Genomic DNA, 13,678 nt, shown 5'->3' with positions numbered 1-13,678 from the left:
TTATTATTATTAAAAGATTTAAGTTCAACATAAGTTTTCCGTAGCTTCAAAATGAGCTAATTAAGCATAAGTAAGTATGCTCAGTGATAAGAGATTTGACTTGTCACAGATTGGCAGGCCAGTTCTAAAACTGAAAAAAAATAAATAAATAAAATGAATGACCAGCTAAAACTGAAAGAAAGACCAGATCTGGGCCACGGACCATGAGTTTGAAATGTGCATGCTACAGAACGATGGATGCTAAATCACTAATATGTCTTAAGTTTTTGGAAAAATTTAGTGTCGCTACAGGGAGATACATTGGATATTGACTGTGTGTATCTACAACTAATCACAGCCAGAACCTTCTGATATTTGGCACTATGACCACAGAACGAGCTGGAGCAGATCATTTGTTTGTGTTCCTGGAAGCTGCAGATCCAAACACACCACACCCTCCTCTCCACCCCACAGCAGCTCATTAACCTCCCCAAAAATAACACGACTCTGGAAAAAAAACCAACGCTCATTGTGTGTTTTGTGTGGTTACTTGTGAGTAGTAAGCATCCAAGGAGAAACCAAAACCATGCATGCATCCCTCCACTCCAGCAGCCTGCAGAGTCTGACCTGTCGGCACGTTCACATGCCCCGAGAAACGCCGCATCCCATGCTGCATTGTGCTCAGGAGAAGAAACCGCACACATCGAAAAACAAAGAGAGAGAGAGAGAAAGAACCATGCAAACATTCATCATACCCCCCCCCCCACCAGATTAAGAAGAAAACAGTCGAGAGGAGGTTCAGAAGCAAGAGACTCTTTATTGAGTGCAAATCTCTACATGATAGAAAAGAAAAGGGAGAAAAGTTGTTCATTGCTTCTCAGTTACATAGAATTTGTTGGCATTTAGCAGTTCGCTAAGTCCCCCCCGCTATGTTTGTACCTTCTGTTGCTATTCCTGTCACTATTTCTCTTTTTGATTTCATACACTGAACTGTGGAGAGATGAAAGCAGGATGAAGGGACAGCTTTGGAAATAAATAGTTGTTGGAAAACCAGGAGCGGACAGCAGCGTCACGTCGGAGCTAGACTTGATTCGATTTGTTTAAATTTGAAACACAAAACAATATGTTTGGTTCTGTTCAAATGTTTTGTTTGAGTCTTAGAGTTAGAGGTATTCATAAACTAAATATCTCTTGGTTTTCAACATGATGCTCGTTCCAGTCTCCCAGGACAAAGTTGTCCACTCCTTGTTCACATTTATTTCTTCACTGTATTTAAGCTCAGTCCTTGAACTTCCTATTTAATGCATAAAACAGCACAGTATAGGTCGCTTAAAAGGTACCCAGATCTTCTTTTTCAACTTCTAAACGTGTCAGTATAATTATCAGTTACCCTTAGACAATAAAACACCGTGTAATCCACATATAGTCCAGGCGTTGGTGTTAGTTCAAACCACATAAACGTGTTAAACTCCAGTGGAGACCAACTACTCTTCATTTCAAAAGGTGAACAAAGCAACAAGAGAACGTGATAAACTATGTATTGCTTCATGAATTTAGATTGGTGAGGAATATATTGAAAATACAAGTGAACTCACAGCAGCCTCCTGTGTTCATTTGGAATCATCACATCAATCAGGTGTTTACCATGTTTAATTTCAATCTTTGACATTTCGACTGAAGCACGGCTAGCATAACCTCAAAAACAGAGCAAAGCTGTCTGTAAAATAGATATAATCTGAATATCAGAGCATCTCTTTAGGGGTTAAAACAATAAATCAGATCTTATGAATCGAGGCTCGGTGAAAATGTTATGAACAGTTGATACTGTACTTGTTGTAGATAGCTCGATAAACTCACTCAGTTTGAAGGAAAGTGATTATAGGAGGTTCAGCTTGAACACAACCCAGTTGCTACTTGAAAAGCAGCAAGATTTACTAATTATGTTCAGTAATCAGGATAACTTGGACTTCTAACAGGGGATGAAGAATCAAACTATGATAAAAACAATTTAATCCTCCTGGCAAATTGTTTTATTCATAAATGCCGTTTTTAAAAAATCACCTTTGTTTTCAACTTTTTAAAACAAAATAGTAAAAACAATCATTATACCAATATATCAATAATTTAATTTAACAATGGAAAGTCCTCTTAACTGAAATGTAGTTCGCTTTGTGTTTTTTTTTCACTAAATTATTTTTTAACCTTCCCTGCTCCGTTAATCATGTTAAATTGCCTTTTCTGGTTTTGTGGACCTTGTTATACTGTTTTTTTATTTTAACAATAAATAACAAAAACAGGCTAACTCAGTCCTTCCTCTGGCTGCTTCTACTACTGATTAGCAATATTGTTTTCTTATTAGTAACATCAGGTGTTCAGAATTGCAATAACGCAGAAAAAAAACAGGAACAAACCGAATTCAAGTTGATTTTTTTGACTTCCATCTACAAATGGAATGCACCAGAATTCTGGTGAAATTAACAAGCTAATAATGAACAAAAAGCTAATGACAAAATTAGATTGCTACTTTTTTAAAACTTAAAATGTTAAAAACAATTAATCAAAACCCAATTTAATTAACCTAGAAACTGATGTCAATTTTGAATTGCATGTTTTTTGTTAAATAGAATCTTATATATTTGTAAGCGAATAATTAGCAGCACTTCCTGTAGTACTTCTTGCAGAAAGATCCTGATAGTTCAACCTGAATAACCATATGGGGGATTATAAATAATGTTTGAATAAACCACAATATAAGTTTTGAGTCTGGAGTTGCTTTAAGAGAGCAGTAGTTGTCCAATCTGTCAGAACTAAACTCTGTTTCGCCAAACTGAGCTTGCACAAAGTGCTATCTACAGCAGGTGAGATATTAACTGTTCATACCTATTCCACAGAACCCTCATTCAAAGGTTCTGAACAATTCCTTTAAAAGCAGCAATGTTTCCACATCTCCCTGACAAAAACCTGCATCTACACAGAGAACCAACCTCGAAGCAGGCTCTCTCTGAATCATTCATAAGTGACTCTGTAAAGTGTTGGCGCGCGCTTTCAATAAACTATGATTGACAAGTACAAAGTAAAGAGATTAAAATTTGGGACAAAGGCAAAAAGATCACTGAAACAAGGCACTTGGAATTCATTTGAAGAAAACATAGGGAGGTGTAATCATGATTTGTCCCACTCTGGTTGCATCATTTTATCAACCTGAAAAGCTTTTGATATTTTCTTTTCCTGACCTCCTACTCTTTATATGCTCTATATAACAAATCTATACAAAATAGATCTATACAACTGTATACTGAAAATATCACTCAGGTAATAAATAAAAATGTACATACAGTATGCAGATGTACATCTATGGGCTCTTCTCTACTATCTATTGATTAAAACAAAGAAGTGAAGGTAGAGTTGATGCCTTGCACTTCTTTTTTCTCTTCTTTATGGATTTACATTCAAAATTGTGTCAGTGAGGTCCCTCGAGAGAGGCAGTGCTAAACTTCTGAACCTTTAAAAAAATAAAATAACCAAGGAGCCACTTTGTCCATGTCCAAAACTAGCCAAGAGATCTTTGTACTTAATGTGTTAACCAAGCTGTAGTCAGTCCTGCCATTAAGCTTGTTAGTGCCAACAGTAACCATCAACAATCACCAGTTACACAAAGACAGGCAGTGAGAGGGTGTTATTAGGTTATTGTGTGGCGGGGGGATGGAGAGTGGCATAGCAGCACTGGTGCTGCAGCTGCTGCTCCCTGTGCCTGCTGTTGCTGCGCTGAGGAGGGGGGTAACGTACGGAGGTCGGAGGGTCAGAGGGGCTTGAGGGCAGCCTGGAGGAGGAAGAGGAGGAGCGCTGCGTCGCGCCAGAGGAGGTGGAGAGGCCCGTGATGGTGCGGTCGCCCTGGCTAAGGTTCCGCTTGCGCTCGCGGACAAGTGCCCTCTGGTGGCGCTTCATCCGCTCCAGCTGCTCCTCTGCGGTCATCCGGCCTCGAGGCTGGCTGATGGGCAGCTGTGAGGCCTCAGTGGGGGAGGACAGACGCTCAAAGGCACTCTTTGGTCTTTCCTAGTTAGACAAAGATGAAGAAAAGATGGCAGAAAAAAGAGGTAGAATGAGAACGGGTTGACATAATACCAGGGATGATATCTAAAGACACAGTTAGCATAAAGAAGGCTCTTTAATAATACAATAATATCCTGTAAAATAAATACAGTTTATGTTGCAGCAGGTGGGCAGATTTCAAAACTTAGTTCAAGCCAATGGCCAAAAACTTAAAGAAATACAAATTACCTTTATGAAATGGGTTATGAAATGTTTAGAACATACATAATATAACAGTAAAAAGGAAGAAACTTAGAAAGACACATCATTAGAACTCATTTCTTATGCCTTATTCTCTATCAACAACTTTTTCATTTGAAATATCTTAAAGATACATTTTATCACAAGCCAGAAAATCTGGTAAAAAAAAAAAAAACCTCTCACTTAAATAGCCAATTATTTGACTTTAAAACAAGAAAAGAACACAGAAAACAATTATTAAGGCCAATTCTCTGTTGCTATTTCTACATCAAAATCAGAAAAAAATAATAATCAAAAACACTGAGAAAGTTTGACACAAACAAACATTTGTTACTTAAGCATGACGCTCACACTTTTACAGCGTAGCAGGCTGAAAATGAAGAAAATCTCAGCTAACAAAACTGATGACATTGTCTACATTATCTGATTAGATATACAAAAAGATTTGAACCAGTTTAAAATAATGACATTTGTTATCTAATCCCTGATATCAGCTGATAAAGTAAAGGCTGCAGTATTCACTCACCTTTACTGCAGAGCTGCCAGGACCCCTCCGTAGTGTGACGAAGGAGGAGATGGAGTTGGACTGATTCATTTGAGATGTGGTGCCTGATGGACACAGTAGATTGGTTAAAGCCTCATTTACACAGTGAAGCAGTGAAAACAATTAAATGATGTAAATATCCAAATAAGTAAGTACGTAAGTAAGTAAGGAGGTAAGTAAGTAAGTAAATAAATTTAAAAAACACTGCCTGCCAGAAAATAAAAGTCACACACTGTAATATTTCATTTGACCACCTTTAGCTTTGATTGTGGCACACATTCTCTGTGGCATTGTTTGGATAAGCTTCTGCAGAGTGTTGTATTAATTTTTCACCAAGACCTTTCATTGATGATGGTAGAGTCTGACCGCTGCACAAAGCCTTCTCCAGCACATCCTAAAGATCATCAAAAGACTCTGTGGAGCCAATCCATGTGTGAAAATGATGTCTCATGCTCCCTGAAACACTCTTTCACAATAAGAGCCCCATGAATCCTGGCATTGTCATCTTGGAATATGGCCATGCCATCAGAGAAGAAACAATCCATTGATGGAATAACCTGGTCATTCTATATATTTTCAGGTAGTCAGCTGACCTCCTTCTCTGAGCTCACACTGTTGCTGAACTTAAACCTGACCACCTGCAGCAGCCCCACATCATAGACCTTAGTCAAATCCAGGTGGACACTTTATTTATTGGCCAGGCAATGTATATAAAGTTCTTGTTTTTGATCTCAGTATGGACTGAAATATGGTTCAAAATATCATGCAAAGATAGACTTCGAGATTACAATTTAGTAAAACTGAGTTGTTTGAGAAGTTTTCAAAACTATGTAACATGTTCAGTAAATTTAGATGAGGGTTCTTTTTGTGGGAACTGAAGCAGTTTCATTTAATTTGCAATCAAAAACAGCATCTACATGAACAACAACAACAACAACAACAACAACAACAACAACAACAACAACAAAAAACATCAATGCAATGTTTGGTGGTGGCTATAGTTCACATAGTATAAGTGGGTTATTTAACTATATACTTAATCTTTTAGCACATCAACATCAGATTATCAGTAGCAGGACTTTGAAACGATTGTACAAATGACTATATGATATATTTTAGCCATTTTGTAATTATTGGCTGCAATGATAGATTTAGTTGTCATGCACTTTGGATGGAAGCATATGATATTACACTAGTGACCCAGAAGACATTGTGGACTTCTTCATAAACACATTGACACACATGGGTGTGTGAGGAAAACGATGAGGAAATAAGGAAAAAAAATCAGGAATGGAAAATGGACATGTGATGTAAGAGTCTGACTTTTTTCTCGTGATAAAAGAAATTTAATAAATCCTGTTGCGTGGTCCTAATACTTCATCATAATTTAACCCATTCCTCCTCAAATACCTTTGCTGGGGTAATACTGGTAGTCTGCGTCAGAGCTAGTACTCTGGTGGCTGCTTCCTGGCAGTTCTGGTTCACTCAGGTATGATCTCAAATCAGTCTGGAACAGATATTAAACAAGAGGAGATCTGAATCTCTTCACAATAAACCAAAGAGCCTCTAATTTGTCAGAACGACATGTAGCAAGTTGTAGCTAAAGTCACCAGAACCTGCCTACCTTACAATCTCCATTGGCAACATACTGCCCACCGTCCCTGTCCCTCCTCCTTTCGTCTGATTGGCGTTTGAGCCCTCGCACTGACGTGTGGCGGATGACCGAGGCCTCTTTGGGAAGGGGCGGCACCACCGGGGGCGTCTCCTCATAGTCATAGAGGCGAGGCAGTGGTGGTCTGGGTGGGGCACTGTCCTCTGCCTGTGCAGCAGGAAAACCACGAGGGATTTCATTAGAACCCCGGGATGAAGTTTAACACAGGTAACTGTGTTGATTCGAGCACTTAGGTGACACTCACCCACTTTGGCACGGCGCTGGGGGGCAACGTGTGGGAGAGGATGCTGGAGACGGAGCTGCGAGGAGGGGGCTGGACCTCTGTGCTGTGGGAAGGCACTGCTGGGTCTGACAGCGAAGGCACTAATTTCCTGTCTGGTGTGGTGTGTAAATTAAACAGGTTTTAATTTGAGCACTTGCTTAAATCACAGTTATTTCAGGATTACAGAGAACATGGAGGTTATAGGTGTGCGTATTGTTCCAACATAACTGCAACTTTAAACCCGTTGCATAAATAAAATAAATGATTGTGAAGGGGCTGCGTTTGTTTGTGTCCCACCTGGGTTCTGGATGGAGTCGATGGTTATCTTGTAGTTGGCTTTGCTGGCACTGAGTCCCCCCATGACGTCCTCAATCCTCCACAGCTCTCGCTTCATCTCAGCCTTTTCTTGCTGAGGGTTTAAAAAAAACTTCACTCATTTTACTTCCCTTTTGAAGTTTTAATTCAAATATCTCTGCTGCATATAAGAGCTTTCTTGTGCCTTCACGGTGAAAAGTACATCTTCTATAAACTCTACGGTTTTCCATATAGCACTGTGCAAAAGTCTTGAGCCACCTCAACTTACTGTTTCACCCTCTACTATGAAATGTAGCCAGTTTTAACTTGTGTCTGTTCATTTGTGTCTGTTAGCAAAATATCTCATAAACAGACAGGCAGACTGTAATGAAACTCTCAGAATGTAACCACTGTGAGAACGTCTACAACTTCAAAACGTTTGAAGTCGACCCAGTTTAAAATGGATGTCACAGCTGTTTGACCATAACAAACACAAAAATTACTATAACTTAGTAACTTTTACACACACAAAGCAAAAATCTATCTGGTGCTGTAGTAGCTGCAGAGATTAAAGCAAAAAAAAAATTCAGATTACCCACGCATTGGGTGCTTTCACCTTCAGTCTCTCAGTAATGTGGCACACTCTGCTTTGCTGTGATTGGGTAAAACTAAAGCTCTGGTTGACTATTTGTCAAAAGCAGCAGCAGTTTAATCCATGCATCATAATTAGATTGAATGATTTTAATGAAAATCACAACATAAAACAGAATTCTTCTTCTCGTTTTTACTGAGGACAGAAATCTGTCCTGGTAATAAAGAAATGTAACCCTGTGGCTGAGAATGATCAACTTGAAAACTATTTTTTTAATCATTAACTATTAAATTGAACTCTTTCTGTCTGTTAGCAAAGCACTCATGAATCGTTGGTTTTAGTAAAACTAAAAGTAATTAAAATGTGCATATCAACAATGGATTAATGCTGATAATCACCCTAGTTCAACATGGCCTGTTAGAAAACATACAACTGCTAGACGTGTAGCTAAAATTAGTAGTAGTAGTGGCAGAGAGTCATCCTAATCACATACTCCGCACACTAACAAATTATGGGACATCTTGGTGTTTTCAGGCCTCACCTGAGACGTGTCGTTGTTGTTCATCAGTGTCTGCAGTGCCATCCTCAGCTGCTCCACAGATTTTTCAAGCCTGTTGTACTCCTCCCAGGAATGTGCCATTTCCTGCAGAAGCCAAATAAATGCACTTTTCTGTTTAATTCAAAAAGAGAACTGCTCAAAAAGATTCAATGGAAATTAATGTTTATTTGTTAGGCTTTGCATTTGAATAAAATGATGCCACTATGCCAATCAAAAGCACTCATCGTTTCACAGACATGGTTAGATACCGTGGACAGTCGAGATATCTGGGCCCTGATTGTCACCAGATCTTCCTGCAGCAGCCTCTGCTGGTAGGCAATCTTGTGGGCGTGGGACGGCTGCTCCTGATACTGCTCCATCTGCTGGTGGGACACATCCAGTATTCTCTCCAACTTGTCCTAAAAAGAGCAGTGTGAGGTAAACAAGGAGAGAACAGTTCAGTCAGTATGTCCTGTTAAGCAGCTAAAAATGTTCTGTTTCTGGGTTTTAGGTGTGCATTAATAAACTGAAAAAGCTGGGATATCTACATCCCTGACTTTCCTTTTTGTAAAACATCCATGGCCTGACTTACATATGCATCACAGCGTGTTACCTAAAATCAAGTAGCTTCACTGACACTAAATTGTGGCCCCATTACATCAAATTGTTCCAACTTTGAAACATTTGTGCTTGTAAATGACAGAGGGTTTACCTTGTCATCCTTCAAAGAGCTGATTCTGGCCTCCAGGTCTTTGAGAATCTTATCCTGCTCACATAACCGACTCAACTTCACCTGCAGGGGGAGACACAGAGCTGAGAAGGCAGGGAGATGAAGGGAGACTCGGTGATACAGCATCCTTCAGTGCTAATCAGAGAGTGTGTGTGTCTATGAAGGGATGTTTGATAATTAAGTGGCCCATTTACTTAATTAAAAATGGGCTTTTTTATCTGCACCTGCAGTGACCGTGTGCAGGTATGTGGAGCTCGGTCTGAATATTGATCATCACACAGCCCCAGTGGCCTAATGGATAAGGCACTGGCCTCCTAAGCCAGGGATTGTGGGTTCGAGTCCCATCTGGGGTGATCAGCAGAGTGGCACAGCGGAAGCGTGCTGGGCCCATAACCCAGAGGTCGATGGATCGAAACCATCCTCTGCTAGGCAAGCCACATTTTGTGGTGCAATGGTAGGGCAGCAGACTTGGGATCATTTTGATTCCCTTGGTTAAATGCAGAAGACAAATATTGTATGGGAGCACGCAATGATGACAGCATACACATACACTTATCTCTGAATGCTCGTTTTAATGCCTAATATCCTGTAGCTCCACTAGCCCAGGTTTTTGTAAGCATATTGACGATGAATAAAACTATTTATCAGCATGGGTGCAACGGTGTTAGATATACTCAGATAATCATTAATTTTCTTTAACAACCATCAACTAAAGTAAAGTCACTTAATCACTTGGAGATAAAACAGCAACACAGTGATTACACAATAATATTGACAGAACAAAATATATTATTTAGCACTAGTGGTTTCCATGACGATGCTGTTGTTGGATCTTCACTGCAGACAAAATGTGCATAAATAATTCAAGCAGCTGTGTGAGAGAAATCCTTTTAAAAGAGCAAACACAAACCCAAAAAGGGAATTGTTTGGATTGCCCAAATGAAAGAACATTGGAATTTGCTCATTAAAACTGCCTGGATCCTGTTTGATTCCTTAAATCTAGGGCTAAAAACTGAAAAAAACCTTGCAAACATTTTCTCATAATCATTTTTTATTCAGTCCTTTTCCTTTTAGTTTTCTCCCTCTACTGTGTCCTGACAGTCAGAGATAGAACAAGAATTTCATGTTTTTGTCTAGAGGGGAACAACAGCTACAGCCTTGAATGTCCATGCCTAACCAAGCTGGTACTACTACTACTACTACTACTTACTTCTACTACTAAGATTAAACCATCCAGACAGGGCGGCTGCCATTGGTATAAAGCAGATTGAAGTGAGTAAAAGAAGACCTGTTGCAGATGGCTTCTTTTCATACCCTAAACCTAAAGGCATTTTTGCGCTGTAAGGCCTGGCCTCACGCTGCATTTCAGTTGCAGCGGAACTCAAAATTGTGAAGTCGAACTAATGTTAGTTAGTTGAAAGATTGTCAGAACGTCAGAAAAAAAACTTTTCTATTTCTTGCTCTGATGGAATAATGCATCAATAATGTTTACAACAATAATGCTCTATGAGGCATTTTGAGTGAACAAACATATGTCCTAAAAATCACTATAAATTACTTTAAGTATGACTGACTTAATGAAAGGAAACCACACAGAACTGCTAAAAACTGTAAAAGGGTTTGGGTTCCAAAAGTCAGACTCGAAGTGAGTCACGGCCAATAAGTCCCTTACAATTCTAAACTGCTATAAGTGGTGAACAAAAGGTACGCTCACACTGCAGGCAAATCCGACCCAAATCCAATTTTTTTGACCCATCTGACTCATATCCGATTTTTTTTATGACAGTCTGAACGAGACAAATCCGATTTTTTTAAATCCGACCCAGGCTGTTTCAGTATGTGGTTTTAAATCAGATACATATCTGATGTTTTAAAAGTGACTGCAGTGTGAACGCTCATGTCACATTCATCTGACTTTTTCATCAGAAGGAGGGGGTGAAGGACCGATTAGACACTAACCTCAAGTCTCGCTATTTAAATCTGTAGCTCCATGTGTTTACAGCTCCAAACCACAAGTCCAGTTGCTTCATCTTTTTACTTTACATTAGTATGATAATAACGATGTCCAGCCTGGGTCGCTGAGAGTATCGATCCTAAAGTTAGCTGCTCGGTCGATACTTTTTTCCAGCTCGTAGTTTCTTTCAAAAAAAAAAAGCTTCACTGGAGCATCCCGGTCAGAGGCAGGTTCAGATATAAACACTGAACTAAAGAAGCAGGTCAGATAATTATTTAATCGGCTCTGATTAAACAACAACTTCTGATTCGATGTGCAAAATGTAGCATCCATGCTAGCTCTGTAAATAAACAAGCCGGCTGATGAGACGTCACGTCTTTTACTGCGCATGTGTGTCACATCAGTGCTGTGGAGCGTTCACACAGGGGTCTGATGCAGGTCACATTTAAAATGTAATGTGAACGTTCAACACAAAAAGATCTGATTTTTTCAAAAAATCGGAACTGAGCATTAAGACCTGCAGTGTGAACGTAGCCAAAGTTTCAGAGATACAATTTTGTGAAAATAGCAATTGACCCAGAGCCAGTTTCATTGCACACTTTGTGAAGCAGACAGTAGAAAAGCTAAGCTGAGTTTAATTTAAAAATCATACATTTACATGACTTAGAACACTTACAATCACAATGATAACCCAGTTAAACGTTTTTGCACATTAACACATTAATTACCCACTTCGGCCTAATTGCAATACGTTTTTTTAATCAAAGTAAAAGAACTAGATGAAACATTTTGAGAATTAAACTCTTCCTTGACATCTACAGTATTTACATAAATAAATTTATTTATAAATAAATACATTTCATTAGAGGAATTAAAACTGAGTGTAAATTATTTATGAAGAGAATCTTTTTAGGAGTTTTTAATCTAATACTTACATCCACATCGCTTTCTGCAACTTTCACAGGTTTCCCTGATTCCTTCAATGTCTGACTTCCAGCTACCTGAAAATTAAAAAATAAGAAACAATACTTGGTTTTATTTATATGCTAAAACAAACTGTCTGATTTCCTGGTATTTAAGGTGCAAAACACATATAGCAGCTGGAAACGACTACAAGGCAAAAGGGTGGACTACAGTCTCTGCGACATTCTTCTACCTTTAGGAACATGACATTATGAGTGACTTCTGGCACACAAAATCAGCTCTTGTCATGAACAACACAGTGGCTATGGAGACTTTGAAGCTCTGCACAAAACGATTTGCCTTTAACACGTGCTCACAAAGTGCTCACTTTGAATCGAAAGATAACAGTACAGTGCCTGCATTTAAAACTACTAGATGCACAACAAAATTTCCTGACAAAAGCTTCTCCTTACAATTGGAAACTATTTGTCAGAACAAAATTTTGCAGCTTTGCAGCATTGAGGAGGTGTGCAGCGTTTCAGAGATGATGGTAGAAGCAGCTGGCTTTACAACCACCGCCATTTCACAGCCACAGCCACAACACATGCACTGCCGAGCCATCCCATGCCCAGAATTCAACAGCATTGTCAACACAGCCACATGTAGGTGGGGAAGGGGAGGAAATGACATCAAAGGTCTAATGCTGGTTGATCTGTGAGTACTGTGCTGTAAAGCGATGGGATATTTTTTCTGGAACACAGACGCCTGAAAGAAGCACTCTCACAGACATGGAGAGACTACAGCTCCTTACTCTCATCACACTACAAACATGCAGAGGCAGAAATGCACAGATGGAGCGTACCTCTCGTTTCAGAATATTCACTGGGCAGACACACACACACACTTACGCACAGACACATTGAGCTTACGTTCATTATAGGCCTGAGAGGCCCAGCAGTGCAGTGCAGTAGTAAACTGTGAACTGCGAGGATCAGCGGCTCTAGAGCTCTGATCTGGGAGTCAAGAATCACAGAGACACAGAGCCGCAGTCACATTATGACGGCTGCTTTGGCTGAGACGCTTCTAAAAGCAGTCGAGAGTTAGAGACCATTACGCTTTAGTCTTTGGGAATGCTTAGTTACACACAGAAGCCTGTTGCAGCTGCTTTGGTTCGACAGAAGAAGAGTGTGTCAGCAAGATACACTAAATGTTAAAGAATCAAATCAGTGAAGGTCCAGCAAAAAAAATAGCTATTTTCTCACCTTTAGATCCAGATACTCTAAGTCCTTCTTCAGCTGCATATATGTGTCATCAGCCTGAAAGGTGAAAAATGTAGGAGGATATTAGTGATATGTGCTAACAGGAATTAAAGTCATTATTTAAACCATAGATATATATAAAGACTAGATAAGTCGTATCCGCTGTTGGCCAATGGAGACAGACGTCCTCACATGGCGGCCATCTTGGGACGGGGAGCTTGCCCACTCCTAACATGAATGTGTGTGGTGTATTTACTATTTAAATAACCATAACTTGGTCCGTTTTCATCGGCTTTTCAAACAGATTTTTTTTGTTGTAAAGTTGAGACATGTTGTTATAAAACTGCATACTTATAATGGACATTCATATAATGGTTACGTTATTTTGATAGGCGAAGTCATATCAATATATACACAGAATACATTGAGGTTAACTTTACAGGTATTTACAAATAAAAATACAAAGCAATATTATACACAAATCTATAAAAATAGTACAAAATAGTACAAGCAGTGGTAATTAATATGAAAGAACCCTGTTTTATATATTTTATATTTTCTTCCCTAGACATGCAAATATTAGCCCTTGTAATTCTTTTACATAATAAAATAGTGCCTTACACACACACACACACACACACACACGTGTGTGTGTGTGTGT

At 39.2% G+C, this 13,678-nt stretch overlaps 1 protein-coding gene and 2 non-coding genes across 3 annotated transcripts in view; 2 read left to right on the top strand and 1 right to left on the bottom strand.

Moving 5' to 3' along the window:
• LOC106536086 (pleckstrin homology domain-containing family A member 7) overlaps positions 1-13,678 on the bottom strand; it is a gene marked incomplete at its 5' end in the record, with an annotated part of 32,032 nt that overhangs the window by 9,337 nt on the left and 9,017 nt on the right. The window contains 12 exon segments of the mRNA XM_014033256.1: positions 3,766-4,032; positions 4,796-4,878; positions 6,224-6,320; positions 6,438-6,632; positions 6,730-6,860; positions 7,045-7,156; positions 8,175-8,276; positions 8,441-8,590; positions 8,884-8,964; positions 11,791-11,856; positions 12,688-12,771; positions 13,021-13,074. Of these exon segments, the coding sequence (XP_013888710.1) occupies positions 3,766-4,032; positions 4,796-4,878; positions 6,224-6,320; positions 6,438-6,632; positions 6,730-6,860; positions 7,045-7,156; positions 8,175-8,276; positions 8,441-8,590; positions 8,884-8,964; positions 11,791-11,856; positions 12,688-12,771; positions 13,021-13,074 (1,422 nt within the window).
• trnar-ccu (transfer RNA arginine (anticodon CCU)) lies at positions 9,182-9,254 on the top strand. Its single transcript has one exon. It is a non-coding gene; the product is annotated as a tRNA-Arg (tRNA).
• trnam-cau (transfer RNA methionine (anticodon CAU)) lies at positions 9,258-9,329 on the top strand. Its single transcript has one exon. It is a non-coding gene; the product is annotated as a tRNA-Met (tRNA).

This window comes from Austrofundulus limnaeus, unplaced genomic scaffold (genome assembly GCF_001266775.1).
Source record: "Austrofundulus limnaeus strain Quisiro unplaced genomic scaffold, Austrofundulus_limnaeus-1.0 Scaffold1678, whole genome shotgun sequence".
NCBI classification, from domain to species: Eukaryota; Metazoa; Chordata; class Actinopteri; order Cyprinodontiformes; family Rivulidae; genus Austrofundulus; species Austrofundulus limnaeus.
The sequence above is the reverse complement of the archived record's forward strand: the minus strand, read 5'-3'. Positions and strand labels throughout refer to the sequence as shown.